At 36.5% G+C, this 17,898-nt stretch overlaps 2 protein-coding genes across 5 annotated transcripts; both read right to left on the bottom strand.

The window, feature by feature from the left end:
- Positions 1-647: 647 nt before the first annotated feature.
- LOC102221457 (potassium voltage-gated channel subfamily S member 2) lies at positions 648-12,974 on the bottom strand. 4 transcript variants are annotated; one of them, XM_023324482.1, is made up of 10 exons: positions 12,733-12,974; positions 6,738-6,919; positions 6,520-6,653; positions 5,893-6,057; positions 5,625-5,796; positions 4,644-4,727; positions 4,397-4,558; positions 3,772-3,855; positions 1,867-1,959; positions 648-1,409 (listed from the first exon to the last, which is right to left on the bottom strand). In XM_023324482.1, exons 2-10 carry the CDS (start codon positions 6,906-6,908, stop codon positions 966-968), a joined length of 1,509 nt encoding a protein of 502 aa, XP_023180250.1. In that variant the 5' UTR covers positions 6,909-6,919; positions 12,733-12,974; the 3' UTR covers positions 648-965. The 4 variants fall into 4 exon arrangements, with proteins under 4 accessions (XP_023180250.1, XP_014331480.1, XP_023180251.1 ...); XM_014475994.2 differs by having other exon boundaries at positions 6,738-6,916; XM_023324483.1 differs by lacking the exon at positions 1,867-1,959.
- A 2,016-nt stretch (positions 12,975-14,990) lies between these two features.
- Positions 14,991-17,145, bottom strand: LOC102221194 (olfactory receptor 51T1-like). Its single transcript, XM_005797177.2, has 4 exons — positions 17,051-17,145; positions 16,795-16,933; positions 15,898-16,323; positions 14,991-15,242 (listed from the first exon to the last, which is right to left on the bottom strand). The coding sequence occupies exons 1-4, from the start codon at positions 17,110-17,112 to the stop codon at positions 14,991-14,993; spliced, it is 879 nt and encodes a 292-aa protein (XP_005797234.2). The 5' UTR covers positions 17,113-17,145.
- Between the last annotated feature and the right edge of the window lie 753 nt (positions 17,146-17,898).

The following is a 17,898-nucleotide window of genomic DNA, read 5'->3' as shown; positions in this document are numbered from 1 at the left end:
CACATTATTTGATATACACAGCATTTTTATAACACCTGACGGTAACGTAGTTACTTAATTGTGCTATAAAATGGCAGTATGTACTTAGAAAATACACATTACTCCCCCTTTAAGTAAATAAATTGTCAAATAGCCAATTGTCTTGTTTCTTCATTTAAAGTAGTAAGTCGTACAAAATAAGAGTTGGTAGCACAAACGATTTGCCTTTTTTTTTTTATGGGAACAACCCACATTCTCAGCTCTGCTGCTCAAGGCAATGTGTTTTCCTTACAAATGTGGTACCATTTAAACTGAATAAACAGCTTTCACAGCAGTAAAAGATTTAAAGTCTAGAAGGTTTGCAACAGCAAAAAAATAATCAAACAACTGTGCTTGCTTTTGTGCAAAGCATATAATTGAAAATGTTGAATCTTAGTGCATTCAGTATTTTTTAGTTTTCTTAATGTATATCTATCTTTATTTGGATTTTCTGCTCTGTAATTTCTCTCTCAGGCGAGGTTAGCTGGTTTAACTTTAACAAATTTAACGACTACTAGCTGTAGCTTTAGAGCCAAGAGCAAAAAAGATTTCTATGGTATTTTTTATTTACATTACAGGTCAGCATGCTTTTTCTCATACATTCAGTTCTGTGTAGGCATTGACGTTGATATTGTGTGCCATTGTCCTTTGTTTTTTTTTTTTTGTTTTGTTGTTTTTCTTTTTTTTCAATTTTCCACAAGCAGAGCTACAAATCCAATGAACAAAAGTTCAGTCCTGAAACAGCCCACATGCACATTCAGTGGCAGAAAAGTACAATAAGTCATGGAAGACCCAAAAAGCTTGTGTGATCCCCTCTTACAACCTGTCTCCATCACCTTATTGATCCTGAAACCTCAATCTAAGCAAAGCAGGGTCAGTTAATGTTCCCATGGTGTATCAAGTCCATTACGTTTAAGTTGACATTATTTGGCATAAAGTTTCAGACCTTACAGCTGATACAGCTCCTGCTTTCTCATTGTCGATGGGTAAGACAGATGCTCCACATAGCTGTAGTTTATCACCCCTCCTTCATCCTCAAAATCAATGTCATCTTCCTCAATGTCATCAATATCATCATCGTCCAGGTAGCGATTGTCCCCATCCGATTCCTCATCCTCTTCCAGCTCATTCTCGCAGCTCACTTTGATCTTCTTGCGGTTGTTGTTGTTCCTCACCGACGCCTCCAAAGCTTTCTGCCGGCGGTAAAAATGGGAGAACTTGTTGAAGATGATAGTGATGGGCAGAGCCACCACCAGAGTGCCACCCAGGATGCATCCACTGGCTGCTAGCTTTCCGGCGACTGTGACAGGCACTACGTCTCCGTAACCCACCGTGGTCATGCTGACAGTTCCCCACCACCAACAGGCCGGGATTGTGTCCAAGCCTACATCCTGAAAGAAAGTACAAGGTAGAGATGGATGTTTAAAACAGAGGATGATGTTTTAAACATCATCCTCTGTTTGATGATGCTTGTAACTGGCTCTTATTAGAGAGCCAGTTCTCTCTAATAAGAACTGGCTTATTAGTTCTTATTAGAACATAGATGTTAGAACTTTGTTCTCTGTCCCCAGTTTCAACTTTGCAAATATCAGAGGTCATAGCATAGCAGACTCTGACAAAGCTGATTGCCTTTGGAGACGCTCATTAACCCCCATGACACAAACACTTCAGGCTGGATCAACAAGGAGGATGAGGAAAATAAATTGTCCTGCTAGCAAAGCAAAAACAAACTGTCGATGTAAGGGTTTAAACAACAAATTAGTTTTCTTATAAACTAAATTAAATACAGTATATTCATAGAAGAGCTACATAGGGATTCTAAACTACTAAGCATCACTTAAACTTTACCTCTTCACATTCAGCGGTGTAAGCAATCCCAGAAAAGACGGACACGCCGACACCCAGGTATAGTAGCAGTATTCCCACTTCACGGTAACTGTGCTGCAGATACAACACACAGAATCTAGAAATGACCCTCAGTAGAATAATTTAAAAAGATACTTCAGCAGAGGTTTATCTGTTGGTTTTCCTGTTTCTATGTGTGTAACACTATCTCAACACACTTTGATTGATAAAGTTTTATATGGTTTATAAAACCACACTCAAAATTTGCCAACATTGACAAAAATATTGGAGCTGAGAAATGTTTTAGATATACAGGACATAATGCCGTTTCATCAGATATAGTATGTTAATAAAGCAGAAATACATTTTTTATGTTGTGCATCATGGAAGTATGATGGGAGTGACATTTAAATGAGAGGATATCTGCACTGACATTTTATTAGAACTGTCATGTAATCCAGTCTGTCTCCTGGGAAAACACAGAAGAACATCCTCAGTCAATTTGGTAAACTAAAAATAAAATACAGCTTGGACTCGTACATTACTTTGATGCAGTAATGTTGCACCGCTTGCTGCTAAATATAGCTGATGGATTTTCTTATTTTCCCTATGAGTGGAAGCTGAAGTTAAAAGGCTAAAGCTGGGCTAGATTGTCTTTATATTGTTCCTGTGATGATGGCTTGAGAAAATAAAAACTATTTGAGTTAAATTAAACTCCCAACAACTGTTGATGCTGGTTATAAAGCAGAACATCTGATAAAGTTTTACTTTCTTTAAATTAAACCAGAATGCATCCAAATTGATTGCGTTCTGCAAGAAAATGTTATCTCAGAGCATTTAATATTGATCTTTCCTGCAGTGATGAGCCTCTCTTCCTGATGCGGATGGAGAAATCATGACTGTAATGTGAGCTACTGAAAACATCTTTAGAGTCAGCATCTATCTATACAGTACGTTTTCTAGTGTTACTGAGATGTTTTCTTTAAGGTTATATAGAAGAATGACAGGAGACATAACAACACTTTGATTTACAGAGATGAACATTTTTTTCATTAGGGGTCAATGGTTCGCACAGAGAATTTCCAATTAGGTTGATAAATATGGAGAAAGTGACTTTAAATATGAATTGTGGTATCGTATAAGAAATATTTTAGTTTCAGGAAGGTTCAAATTAAACCGGAAGATTTCTTGCATAATTTTACATAAAAATCATCCACTGCTCTGGCCACTAATTGGGGTGAGGAAAGAGCAGCAGACTTTCAAACAGCTGGGGTCAGATGAATCCACCCAATCTGTGAATGATTAAACCTGTGTACACAGGGAAGCCTGTGCAGCAGCACTAGCCTTGTTTGACTTGCAGAACTGCGTGCATGTGAGGTTCTCTCATCTCAGTCAGTAATTACTACTGCCAGTTTTAACTATGAATGACTGCCTGAATGACACTGAAAGCAACTACAAAGTGCTATAGCAGCCAATTTATTTGGCTCCAGCTTATTACAATCCGATCAAGAATAATAAAAAAAAACATTTCAAGGTTTTTTATTGTAACGCAAATAAATTAGCTCATTATGCTGGACTGAAACCTCTGGTCCAGTACCACACAAGACTACAATCGAGCTTCGTATTTACTTGTTTATGCTGTTGAAATGGAAACATAATTTCAGGTTATTACAAGTTATAATTAAAAATGAACAGAAATAAATGGTTGAAACATAACAAATCTATATTTTAGTATAACAGTAACAATGGAGCAAGCAACATCCATTTTGATTTTCAAGCTTAATTCAATTAACTAAAAAACAACTTTTCAATGTTACTTTAATCTACTGACCTCATTATGTATCAGACTTCTTTAAGAGCCAAATAGATGTTGTCAGATGCATCTGCAAACATATGAAAGAAGCTCACCCGAAGTGTTGCTCCCAGAGAGCGCAGACCTGTGGAGTGTCGGGCCAACTTCAATACTCTAAAGATCCTCATTAACCTGAACACCTGGGAGAAATAAAAGCCATGAGTCTCATAGAAAGAAAATGTTTCTGTGACTTAATGCAGAGATGAACAAGAATGAGGCCATGTTACAAGTTCCAGTATCCTACAGTTTCAACTATTTTTAAGATGTTTCTTTCAGTGACCTTAAGGGACATTTAGAGCCAACTGTGGAGGCTGGTGTCATGTACTACACAGTCCAGTTCATTTTTACAGGTAAAAAAATCATGTTGGTTTTTGGACAGGTTGAAATGAACAGAAATCTAAAAGCAATGATGCGGTTTGAATTAGAAGAGTTGCGATCACCTCCCCTACCTTTGTGAAAGCAATCTCTCTGTCACCTTGGTGATCCAGAAGGAAGAAATGTTTTTACAGATAGGAACATGCCACCTTATTTTTCTTTACAGGTCTAAAAATGTTAAGCTCAAAATAGGATGTTTTCCTAACATTAGTCATCCAATTTGTTTGCACAGAAATCAAATCCAACACAAAACTGACTTTTTTCTGTACTGTAATTTGAGAGTAAGCATGGGTGTACACCAGTAACCTGTATTAGTCGCCCCAGGTCTCCCAGTTCAGACTCAGATCCCACGGTCAAGTCAAAGATCAGGGTGATGTAGATGGGAACCACTGACACCAGGTCGATAATGTTGAGTGGGTGATGGAAGAACTTCTTCCTGTTTGGAGCGAGCAGCAGCCGCGTCACAACCTGAGATCAGAAACAGACTGTAGCTTTCGGTTTCTACCAGCACACATCGCCTGCTTCACAAACCATTTTGTTTGTGCGTCCTGACCTCAAAGGTGAACCAGCAGGTACAGAACACCTCAAGAGCCTGGGTAGTTTTATCTTCGATCACCTTTCCATCTGAGTCAAAAGTCTGTTAAAAGAAAAAAGAAAGATCTCTTGTCCATTTGTTAAAGCATATTATTTAATTTTCTTTTTTATTTACCATTTTACCTAATAAACAGCATTCGATAAATTATACCAAACAGTTGTTGCTTTTCTGTTTTCTTTTTATTCTTGCAAAATAAAATCTTTGATTTCTATCTTAGCAAGCACTTGCATTGGTGTACTTTGGCTTCAGACACTTAGCAAAGCAATATATGTTTTGTTTTTTCTTGGTCTTTGTACCATATTTCTGTAGTGGGACTTATTGCTTGCTGCTTTCAGTTTGTTTGAAATATTGATAATTACACTTTTGTGAACTCATTGGGAATTTTCAGCTTTATCTTTGCAAAATACTTGCTGCCCTTTGAAGACTGCACACTCACTCCTACCTTTTATTGAAAATGAGATCACAGTGTGTCTGAAGTCTTAAAGCTCAAAGGGCCTGAGTAACATCAAAAGATGTGTTTACAATATGTTATCCTGTGCTTTTCCCCCAGGAACAAATTTACCATGAAGCCTTAATCTGCCCTAGGCTATCCTCTATGTGTGTTTCCACTTCAGAGCTACCAAATGGGGATTGAAAATTTAAATATTAGAACTTGTCAGTGCATTACAACCATAAGCATCAAGAATACTTGAGATAGTTGGCAAATATAATATTTAAGCATGCACATTTATTAACGCCAAGAAACAGAAAGAAGTTGAAGTATGAATTTTGTATTGGATTATATCAGATACCACTTGATTTAGGTTTCAGAATTTTGAGGAACATACGTTTTTCAATTGCCCGCATAAATGTTTCAGTTGTAAGTCAACAGATATGATTCTATAAGTGCCTTCTTATCATAGGTACAGCCTATAATCTTTGACGCTCTTCCATACCAACCTGATACTCTGGGATGCTGTTAATGCACATAGTGGCAATAGATGTGAGCACCACTCCGATGGAGAGCAGACTGAAGAGCTTGCTCGGGATGGAGTATCCCGGGTTCTCCAGTGTAAGCCACAAACATTTCTTGATGTTCCCGTAGCGAACCTCCTGGAAATGCTGCATGTCTCTATGAGGAGACAAGATGACAGTAACTAAAAGGTTAGCAGCAAAAAGAGAGTTTCAGAGCCCGATTGAAAATTTACATATACTGCAAATGTCTGACTTGTTTAAATCAGAAATCTCGTCCACAGACGTGTCGACACTGCTGACGTCACTCTCATCATCCCAACTGCGGTGTCGACCTCTCTCCAGCTTGCGGTCATGGTAACGATAACTACAGCAGGTGTCCAGGAAGAACTCATTGATGCCCCAATACTCTATCTCTTGACTTTGTGGGGGGAAAAACACTCCGAATCAACTCCATACCTCAAATATTTGAAATAGTAGGTGAAAACCTCAAAAAACTTGAAGAATCCCTTTAAAAATATGTTAATTTACATTAGTTCATTTGTAAAGTTTCTAAGGACAGGGATTTGTAACTTTTCTTGACTTCTAATCTGATGTTTTTAAAGAAGAAGTAAAGGCACTCAGTTACACAATAAACACATTAATAGAGTCTTAACAGAATACCAGCCACTATATTTGCTTACAGAGCACCATACTAAACCACAAATCCTGTGCATGTGCAAGAAGATCTCAGTTACTGTAGCTAAAATTGCTTATGCAGCACCACTCTACTTGGCGCCTCATTAAAACAGGTAAAATGTGGAGCAATTTGCAGGCAAATTAAATTAGCATGAAGGTTTTTAGTGCGACATTAAGGATGATGTCACAGTGAAATCAAACGTACCTGAAGGAGAACACACAGAGTTCCTCCATCACATGAAGTTTGCCAGTCTGATAAAAGTGGAGGACATAAGGGAACAGACCTGGATTTCTGTCAAAGTAAAACTCTTTCTCCTGTACGTCATAGTCATCACACACCTAGAGGAGCGAAGAGGCTATGATGAAGGTTAAGTTCTGTGTCTAATTATTTTGTCATTTCATTTGTTAAAGAATTGGACCCACCTGCAGTATGTCTTCCTCTGAATCACACGCCAGTAATTTTCCCAACCTGGTGTCTGGGAATTTCTTCAGTGTGCTGGAGCAGAGGCTCCTCTTCAGACCACCGACATTCACATGGACAAGACCCTCTTCAGAGTCCTGATGGATCCAGCTGGGCAAGGACTCCTTCACCATGGTGAAATCTGCTGAAGCAAAACAGAGATTAGAATTAAACAGTAGTGGTGCCAACAAATTAAAGTTACAATAAAGAGATGTCTGTTATCACTTTCAATTCAGATGTCTGTTTGCTATCTCGGATTCACAGAGCAGATTTGGTGAGTAGGTGTGAAGTGGGGCGCACTAATAAACCCGCATTAATGCAGGTTCTGCCCAGTTTGAGGGTTTGTGTTTTGAAAAGGCCAAAGCAGACTTCTTTGCAGCCATATTGCATAATCATCTTATGAAAAATGGTTGGAAATTTCTGACCTAACTTCTGGTTTCACATTTACGTTAACTGTAAATTACATAAGCTAGTTTAAACCAAAAATCTATAAAAATATTCAAAACTCAAAGTTTTTCTATACTTAAAAAGTTAGTTAGCCCAATTTATACTACTTGTACAAGCTCTGCTAAATGCACTGAAGAAATACATGAACATTTCTACTGTGTTTTTTTGGTAAAAACTCAGTAAGACCTGGTCCATTAGTAACTTTAAAATCAACATTGGTTAAAGAAAGTTTGAAAGTGATCAAATAAAACTGACTTGGCTTGTAATTTTCATCAAAATGTAGCAAAGCATAGTGTGGGAAGTAAGAAAGTAATAACTGGAAAGATTATTAGCTGTGACTGAAATAGAAATGAACACTTTGCTATTGCTATACGGTCCAATCATGAGTCCCATTGCTCTGACTGCACTCATTTCAGAGAGAAAACATCTGAAAACAAGCAGGGAACCGATGTGATGGTGGTCTCCTGCTGCATTTATGGGTACAGCATCTCATTGTGATGATGAGACATTTGTGTGTCTTTCTTCTGGCTTTAAAAAATAATGAGGTAGCCATGAGATATTTTTGGTTGTCTCTTTGTTGTCATTTCTTTGCTTCTTTTCATACTGGCAATTTAATGATCTTTTTTTGATGCGTTTCCACTGCATGTGATAAAGAGCTAGAAACTTTAAAGAGCTGTCTTTTTTCTTGGAGTTTTTCTTTCTTGGGTTCAAAATCACAGCAGGAAAGAAGGACAAAACAAACGAGCATGGGTGGACTTTCAGAGAAAAACTCAGTGGAGGAAATTATTTACCTCTGAAAACCTCTGAAACCTCACAGTAAGTTTGAATAATGGATTTTTTTTTCTGCTGTCGTCTGATAATAAGCCTTGAAGTTTGCATTCACATTTATAAGAATGCCCTAAAGAAGCCAAGGAGAGTATTTTGAGATATCTTACTTTCTAAGAGAAAAAGGAAGATCAGAAATTGAAACGCTCACCACAAAGGTTTTCAAATATAAACATAAATAAAACCATTTGGATTGCAATTCAAACCTCACCAGGTGACCTACATCAAAAACAACAAAAATCGAAAAGGAACAGTCACACACATACCATATACAATATTTATGTTGTGAGAAACCTTCTTATTTGTATCACTATACTGATATAATTATTCCATGGAGATGCAGTTACCAAGGAGATGCTTTTAATACACATGATACTACATGAATCTACTCACTGTTATCAACAATTTTCCAAATGTAAAGTTTCATTATTTTTTGACTTTGTCTTACAATATAAATCTTACCACTTCACATCACATCTTTATTATACTGTCAAATGTGAACTGTTTAATTTATAAAAAATGCTACAAATAATTTAAATTAACATTGTCCAACAATGTATGCTAAGGTGCCAAGTGTCTTCTTAAAACGTTTGGTGCTTTGTAAATGTGTTCATACCTTGTAAGCCTCCTCACATTTTAACTAAAAACATTAAAGAATTTATTGGGATTCTAAGCGATAGACCAACACAGAGTAGCACATTGTTGTGTTTCAAAACTTACTACTGATAGAAATCTGAAAGGTGCAGAGTGCATGTGTTTTCAGTTTTCTGTGGGTTTTTGGGAATGTTTCCATCAGTTTTGCAACAACACATTTGCGCAATTGTTTTTTCCTAATTTATTTTTACAAAGGGACTCAAGTCAGGGTTAGGGTAAACCTTAGTCAGGTTTAGTTTTAATCCCTTCCTGGGGTTCTTCTGCATGAAATTAGCATGTTCTCACCATGCAGGCATGGGTTCTGTCTCCAGCTTCCACCCACAGTCCAAAGGAATAATGTTTTTCCAACTGCTCTCACTATATTGCCATATAGGTATGAGTTGTTGTGTGTCTGGTTGTTTGTCCGGCGTGTCTCTATGTTGCTCTGTTATGGACATGGACACCAGCAACCCCCCATGACCCAGCAAGAATAAGCAGGTAGAAAAAGGATGAATGGCTGAATCTTTGCATGGCAGCAGTACAATTAATAGGCTAATATAGGATTTTACTGTAAACAAAACTGTGTAACTTTCTCTAGGTGATAAGGTTGCAAGAAAATTTTACAAAACAGTAGATGCATCAATAACTCCTACACAGGCTAATTTACTGCACTCCCAGTATAAACACCCACACAGTGAAATACACTCTGACAGTGAAAACTACGCAGTGAGATCTCCCACCAGATGAATTAATTACAACGTTCATATCAAACTTTAAAGTTGTGCAAAGGATTGTGACATTTTCACTCACTCGCAGATTTTCCTCCTTCCATTATTGCCTGAAATACTTTTCACAATGTGAAGGGTAAAACTGCCATAGAAAAAAAGTAATTCAATCCAGTTCGATCAACATTGCTTAGCAACAGGTAAAGTTTCAGAGAGTCTCTGGATCTCTGTTTCAGTAGCTGTCTTTCTTACAAACAATCTAAGATTTCACAAAAGAAATCTGTTGAAGATAGTGTGAAGTTAAGTGAGCAATACTCTTGCCTTATATTTCTTGTCAATATCAAATACTTATTGTATTATTTTGCACATTTATTCTATTACTTCTGAGTGATGTTTGATGAGCAGCTCCAAACTCCAGCACTGACAAGAGCTTTACAGAGTCCACACTGAGTGCTCATAGTTTCAAGTAAAGTGCAGCTAAGATGTGATCCCCTAATGCTATAAAGTCTCTAATTGGTGAATTTGGAAAACAGCCTGAGGACTCCAGCGCAAGTTTAATGTGAGCGTAATGGTATTTTAGCCACAGTGATCTGACTTAATTCGTTCCTGAATCTTTCTCTTTCTTCCTGCTGGTATTTAATCAGATCTTCCTGAGTTATATGGTCACATGATCTGGCATCAGCTAACCGTACTGACATCAGCATGTTGGTGTAAAAATTCTGTGTGGGCGGTGTGTTTGTTTGAGGGACACGTAATTAGTTTTTAAAATGATAGATGTGAACAGTGGCTGAAAAAATTTAACACCTTACTTGATTTTTGGTTCTTTCTTATTGGAAAGGATTAGTCTTTTTTTTTTTAATTGTCCATTTGTTTCAGTTCTGCATATTTTTGTTAATTTGCATTTTTTAAGTCTATTTTTTTATTCTGTTAAATGTGTTTCATCTTCTTTTGCCTTCTCTCTTTCTGTTTACTGTATAATTTTTTGTGAAGTTTTGCTTCTTTGTCTAACTTTTAGAATTAATACAAATATGTTAGAATTGACATTTTTCCCACAATAACTGCTTTCCTCTAAGTTTCTTGTCCTTGTTGTTTAGTTAGCCAAAGCAACCGCTCATCCCACACCATTGGCTAGCTTGACCTCAGAGTGTCATCCTATTGATTGATCTGAATGTGAGCTCATCTTTTTGTTCAATAAAACAATAACATGCTTGAAATGTTGAATTTAAAACAGCTGCAGCTAATAGATAGTGTCTTATTCAAAAAACAGTTTGGTGACTTTTTTTCTCTCTCTCTATGCTAAATAAATTGCAAAATCAAAAGCAAAAACATTAAATCCTTGTCTTCTATAGGGAAAGACATTAAGTATTTCGCACACTTCCCTAACTCTGCCTCTGATTTAGCAATAAGTTCTTCATGGTGACTCTTTCCCTGGAAGCTCATAGAGAGGTGAGGTGTGTTTGGAGAGGTAGAGATAAAATACGCAACCAGAACCAGTGAGACATTTTGCTCAACTGATCCACTAGGAAAGGCTTGAACAACCTGTCAAGATTTTTGTGGCAATACATGTTTTTGTTTTCATCATTTTTGCGTATCTGACCCACACTAGGCTGTGTTTTATTTTTCTCCCAATTCTTATGTGAGAGGCTGATGGATCAAATGCTGTTTTGAAATTTCTGAGGTTTCTTTACCTCCGTTGGGAACCCTTTATTTAAAGTCCCGAGAGTGCTGTAAACTTTTAATATGTTGCATTTGTAATCAGTAAAAAGAACTTTATGAACGTTCAATTCCCTGCTGAATAATTCTTCTTTCCAGCCTTTATTTCTTTCCTTTTGCTCATTAATTTCTAGTTTTCAGTGTGTTCCTTCCAGTAGACATGCTAGTTGTGGCCATATCTATATATTTTAATTCATTTACATTTCTTTTATGTTTTGCCAACAGTAAAGTATTGTATCCTATTTGAGAACTTTGGTGCATATTTATTAATTATTTGTTTCTATGTAAAAGTAGAACAAAAAAAGCAAAGACTTACTTTGTACACATTCAATTCCACTTGATTTAACAGTTTCAAACAATATAATTTAAAATATTTAATAAAATCTTTTGGTTTATATATAGTGAAAAGAAACTTACTCCTTATTTTTGACCTAACAGTTATTCACCTTGACCTTCTGCACCAATTAATAGATCAGCAATTTCAATTTTCCTTTGCTCTGATCGGCGATCAGCCAGTCGAATTCTGAAAAAAAGTTGATGTTTTTCCAATTTTTCCCTGCATTTTTGGTCCATACAAATATCAACTGACAACAAGTTGGGTGAAGTATTTTCTTTTTTCTCTTTAATGAAGAATAAATAAATAAAAAAACAGGTAAAGGTTTGCAACAAATGCTTTAGTAAGTGGGGATAATCTTTTCTTCACTTTCTGTTAGAACCCCTACTCTACTAATCTCTACATAAATGTAACTTCCATTATCTATAAGACAGAGAAAAGTGTTGCAGTCTTTTTTTCAGCCAGCTTGCCAGCCAATTTTATTGAAAGAACCCCATGACTTTATGAAACTGTTGCATTTTCAAATCTTGATATCGTTAACCAGCCTGTGTCTGCTACAAACCAAGGCAAAACTGTATTTATCTGTTTCTGTTCACATCTCACTGTCAGGATATGTCCTGAAAGTCATTGAACAATTGCAGTCTAAATGAAGCAATCATGTAAAAATGTTTAGCAGAGATTAATCTTTTATTTAACCTAAAAAAATCTTGTTTAAATAAAAACAAAAAAAATTATTATGACCTTTTCCCTTTCATCACTTAATTTACCCAAAATCCCGAGTTTGTAATTCCTTCTCTGTTATGTCAGTATTATGCTCGTTTTGTTGCAGCACTCCAATGTTGTGCCAAAGTAGGATTTATCTTGAGAAACATCAAGATTAGTGTTTACACTTGTGTTGCTTTCATTAAAACTCAATTAATTTTACAACCGTTACAGTATTGTTATTAACAATTGAGAAGAAAATGTTATTGGTTTCATCATTTGTAACAGGAAAGCCAACAAAGCCAATTAACTGTGGGGCAGTACGAATCTTCCTGCGTGCATGACATGATGAGCTTATGCTGAGCTCCCAGTGGGGCTCAACATGATGAAAACAGAAATAAAGTTGATCTATAATTCAGCAGTTCTGCTTGAAACTCAACTGTGCAAATAAAGCAGCTGCAACATCAAACTATTATCGGGTGAATCAGTGCTTAGCAATCACCGAGCCGTGTTAATAATGTTTGAATTGATCGTCTAAAAAGCTCCTGGTTTCACTGAGAAAAAGTCTTTGTTACTTACTACTGAGTTTTCTGACGACGCTCCTTCATCACCAGAATAACGTCCTCATCATCACATGTCAGATTCACCCCATGATGGTTTAGTAAGTTTTATTCTTACTTATCCAAAAACAATCAAATCTCAAACAAGTTGGGGAAAAAAAAGAATACAAGACGAGTTGTTCTTCTGAGTAAAGTGAGCCTTTTCCTTCATCTACAGCTAAAGACTCCTGTGAAGAGAACCCATTCAGCTGGAGGGGTGCAGGTTTCCTCCATCTGAACTACGGTTCGTTCCCGTCTCGCTCGGTGGGGAATCTTCGGCTTTTTCCGTCACAATCCGGAAAAAAAAGACCCGTTTCCAAAGAGCATTACCTCCCAAACTCCTAAGCTATACTTAGGTTTTCTCATGGTATATTGGCGACACCCAGTGGTTTTTAATAGAACTATTCCTAACTAGAGTTTTTGTTTTGTTTTGTGTATATAGTAGTTGGCACTGATCATTTTGTTAGCTAAACTAATCAGTTTATTATCATGTTTTGTTGTTGTTATTGTTTAATAAAAGTTTACATCATACTAGTCATCTGACACTGGCGCTCATTAAACAGCTAAAGGTGCCAGCTTTATTTTTAACCAATTTTCACTTGCAATCTAAAGCAAAACAGTAGGTAGCTCAAAATGTTAAGGAGCTCATTTGGGTTTCTGGCTCTTTAATCCCAAATTGGCTTAAAAAATAGTCAAGGAATTTTGAGTCCTTTTTAGTTGTTTTTGTTGCTGCAATAAAGGATACATTAAAGCATTTAGTTTGTTTCATCCAGAAGACCAAAAGGCCACAATACTATGAATGTAACAATATAATAATAAAGTCATATTGTAAAATAAGGTTTTAATACATCCTACTTTAATGATTAGGGACTGTTGGAATATTAATTTAAAAATTCTTTATTTTGTTTATAATATAACAAAAACAGAGGAACCGTTATGTTTTTCTAAATAATTTAAAGGCAGAGAAACAGTGATATGTTCTTCTTTTGTAGGTGCATTTACTAAAAATGGCCCATTTATTTCAATTTCTCCATCAAAACAGAAGACCTTCCTTAATGCAACTTAATGTATCAGTAAGATGATTGCTCCATCTGGTGGCCAAAGTGTTGCTTTTCTCAACAGCTGAAGGTCAAAATAACAATTTATGTTCATATTTGAACAAAAATATTTACTCAGTTCTTTATTTAAACACAGAAATAATAATTCCCACCCATGCTACCAAATTAGCAGTTGGACCCTCATTTGTCGTCAGAACTGCTGCAGTTTTTCGCGGTATGGATTCTATAAGATGTCTAAGGCTTTTTTCTCAGAGATTTGGTCCTTAGAGATATTATAAGCCGCATTCAGTCACAGCCAATTTCTTGGTTTCACATCCATAATATGAAAATCCACCACAGTCCAATGGGGCTCTGTGTTGAATTGAGATCTGGTGACTGTGTGGTCCACTCAATGCAGTAATTTCACTGCCATGTTGAAAAAAACAGCTTGAATTTTTTTGTTCTGAACTGGTTGCTCTCCACTTTGGTCATCTCCTGCTGTAATGTGATCAGAAATTAGTGTCTATTTGAATTACTGCTGCATTTTTATTCGAGCCATTCCTCCTGTTATGATTAGAGATGTCAGCAGAGAAACAATATCCACAAAACAGGATATTTCTTTGGACCATTATTTGCAATCCAAAGACATGTTTGAAATTTAAAATCTCAGTAACTCATGAGTTTTTATATACTCAAAATTGGCCTTTGTCATCAAAACCATGCTATTTTCAAAATCATTTAGAGTTTATTTTCTTCTCATTCTGATAACATGAAAGTTGCTGACATGTGATTGCCTTTACCATTATACAGACAAACAATTGAATGTGTATGTAACAAAGAAAGTGGTGAGTGCATGCTTGTTTTTTTTGTGGGGTGGGGGGTTAATTGCCTTAGAGTTTGGCGTTGTAATTATTCCCTGCTGCTTCCCTAGTGGTCATGTTTGTAATGAATAGTAGCTTTAATTTTTAGAATGTCATATTAATGCCACAAATTGTACATTTTAATCATTCACTGAATTTGCTGATTTTAAGTTTGTATTCTGAGAATTTGATTGACATTTCCGATTATGTCCAACCAGCAGTTCAAAAAGTCATAAAAGTCAGAAATTTGAAACAAACAGACACATTTGTCTTAAATCCTGAAATCACATCATAATTCACTGATTAAATGGTGGGCTTCATGCCTCCTACAGGACTTCATTTCATATGCAGGCGTCTTTTAAGGCTCCAGGTCTGACCCCACTGGCCCTTTGTCTGGGCCAGGACAGATACTGGGTCCAGTACTTCCTGAAAAGCTCGTCCCGGAACCCATAGATAACTGGGCTCATGAAGCGAGGGATGATGTAGACGAGCAAGAAAAAGACGTAGCGGATCTCCAGGATGAGCTGGGGGAACAGGGAGATCAGAGCAGCCTGGAGGGAGGGAACCACGAAGGTCAACATGCACAACAGCAGCTGAAAGGGAGGAAGGAAGAAAAATCAGATTACAAGTTGAGTTCATGTGTTCAAACAAGTGCAAAGAAAGTTAGAGACAAAGTAATAAACTGAAGCCAGTAAAATCCTTCTAATATCAAATGATAGCTAAATTCTTTAACAAAATACCTGAAATTACAAACTAAACACATCACAATCTGTTGTGTACAAAAGATTTTACTTAATAACATCTTTATTGATTTTAGTAAAACAAAGTGGACAAATGAGCAATTTATGAAGCTGTGCTTTATATTTCCGATGTTTATCAAACAAATTAGTTACTCTCAGATGTATCTAAATCATAAAGACTTTTTGCATCTCTTGTGTAACTTTTTGATTCTTTCAACATTGTTATAAAAGGCAGTGACCAAAAAATACAAGGCAACATTCACTGACTATTATTTTTAATATGTTTGAATAAATATATTTGGACTAAACAGATGCTTATCTTGAAAGCATCTAAATGGAGAAGAATCCTATACATTGGTCTGCGATGGCTGAGATAGCTGTGATTACTTACTAACTAAAAACTGAAATGTATTGAAGTTTGTATTTGTAAATCATAGATATTCAAACAATGTCTGTTTTTATTGCAGGTAAATGCCAGGTATTGTTTTCAATGGCCATGAAACATCACCTGCACTCCATGAAGCAGCACAGTGTTCCTGGCTCTCCTCACTGACGCCAGGCTGGTGGAGGCAGCCTGCGCTGTCAGCATGATCTTACAGTAGGTGTAGAGCAGCGTGAGCGCCACGAAGGAGAGGTATACCCCATCAAACACACAGTTCTTGTAATAGATGGAAGGATCAGAGAAGAGAAAGGAGTGGTCACAAAATATGGCCCTGTGGAAGAACTTTGGAGGCTCCTTGATTATGGTGATGAGGAGGTCAGTGATCGGAGGGGTGGCAGTGAGGATGAGGATGACACCGATGAGGAAGATGGTGCGGGGCACTGTGCACATGTGGCTGTAGTGTAGCGGCAAGCAGATGGCGATGAAGCGCTCTACCGCCATCCCGGCCAAGATGAGAGGGGTGGAGCGGGTGGTGAAGACTGCCGTTATTATCTGAAGATGGTACAAATATTGTAGCTGTGGTTAGAAATATAATACAAAGGTTAAAAATACTAATGGTTTACATTGTTGATTTTGGCTACAAACATGCAGCAGATTTTAAAACTAGATATTCCTTGGTACATATTAAAAGCCACAGTCAAAAGGAACTTCTGTACTTTAACTATTAAGACAAACTTTATGAGTGTTTTTTGAGTTTTGTCTTGTGATCTTGATTTGTGTATTGACTCTCATGGCTATTATTTAATGACTACATTGAATTCAAGCAATACCACAATGCAGTTTTGTACACCGAATTGTCTTATTTTTCCTGCCTGCTTTTCCCTTTTTGTTTTTATGTCCCTCTACTTGTGTTAAAATGTGAAGCTTATGTGAAAAAAAGAAAAAAAATAGTATTTAAGTTTACTGTCTTATTTTAGACTAGGTTCTATGCAGCTGAGGTGATAAAAAGTAGCCAGAATTTACCAGAAGACAACAGATGGAGACGTGGATCTTCCTGAAGACATAGCTGACCACATAGAGAGTTGTTACCAGCGTAAGCTGCAGAGCATCATTGACCACCATGCAGATGAACATGATGTACCGGGAGTTCTCATAAAAGACACTAAGGTCAAAGGAAATGAGCTGAGAGAGAAATGGACACTTATATGTCCATAATAAACATTACATAGCATGACAGCATTTTTTGTCTGTAATTTTATGTCTGACTAAACATCCATACCTGTGTTGTAGAAAGGTGTACACCATGCTGCTGTTGATGACACTGAGGGCCAGCCACACCATAACGGCAACAATGTTCTTAGCTAAAGCATTGGAGAAACTCTCTTTAGGTAGATCCACACTGACCCCTGTCTCTGTTGATGTGCTGTTACTCAAGAGAAGAGCCAGTTGCATGGAGGAGGAATTCATCACCAAAATCTCCTCCAGTCTGACTAAAGAAGTACAGAGATTCAATCTAGTGTTTAGTTTTTGGACTCTTGTTCTATTTAATGAAAATAATAAAGATATACATGGGATGATTGCTGGTGTGTTATAGGTACATGTTTTAATAGTAATTAGAATTTGACTAAATCGTTTTTTAACTAATCTTGTTCAAAATAATGCTGTCATTCAGAAATTATTATTGAACTGTTTTAGAAAACACCTGAAGACAAATATACAAGATCTATTGATAAGATCTATTGGATAGATTTTGCACAAATACGTACCTTGTTTAAAGGCGTCTGTAATACATATTGAAGACTCCACAAAAGAGCTGTATTAGAAAACACATAAAACATCTGAATATATAACTGTTTTCTAGTATTACTGCTAGAGATACACAAAATGAACATAAAATATTCATGTTATTTAACTATTTTCACACAATTAATAAAAGGTTCTACTCTTAAATGACCTTAACTAGAAAGGTTTATAGACAAATTCAGTAGACTCACAAGATAAGTATAAAAGGCTTTAAGATATGACAGATAAGCAAATTATCAGTACTATTAATGTCAGCTGAATCCTAAAGTTATCAAATGGAACATAAAGTTGTTTACTCACAGATCATAAACTGAAGACAGAGAA

The sequence above is a fragment of the Xiphophorus maculatus genome, chromosome 20 (genome assembly GCF_002775205.1).
Source record: "Xiphophorus maculatus strain JP 163 A chromosome 20, X_maculatus-5.0-male, whole genome shotgun sequence".
Taxonomy (NCBI): Eukaryota; Metazoa; Chordata; class Actinopteri; order Cyprinodontiformes; family Poeciliidae; genus Xiphophorus; species Xiphophorus maculatus.
The sequence above is the reverse complement of the archived record's forward strand: the minus strand, read 5'-3'. Positions and strand labels throughout refer to the sequence as shown.

Coding starts and splice junctions, on each gene's coding strand:
- LOC102221457 (XM_023324482.1), bottom strand. CDS start 6,908: ATGGTGAAGGAGTCCTTGCCCAGCTGGATCCATCAGGACTCTGAAGAG. Junction 6,058..6,519: donor CTCTGTGTGTTCTCCTTCAG/GTACGTTTGATT, acceptor CCCCCCACAAAG/TCAAGAGATAGAGTATTGGG. Junction 5,797..5,892: donor GAGATTTCTGATTTAAACAA/GTCAGACATTTG, acceptor GTCTCCTCATAG/AGACATGCAGCATTTCCAGG.
- LOC102221194 (XM_005797177.2), bottom strand. CDS start 17,112: ATGGTGTGGCTGGCCCTCAGTGTCATCAACAGCAGCATGGTGTACACC. Junction 16,934..17,050: donor TACACCTTTCTACAACACAG/GTATGGATGTTT, acceptor CTTTGACCTTAG/TGTCTTTTATGAGAACTCCC. Junction 16,324..16,794: donor TCTCCATCTGTTGTCTTCTG/GTAAATTCTGGC, acceptor TACCATCTTCAG/ATAATAACGGCAGTCTTCAC.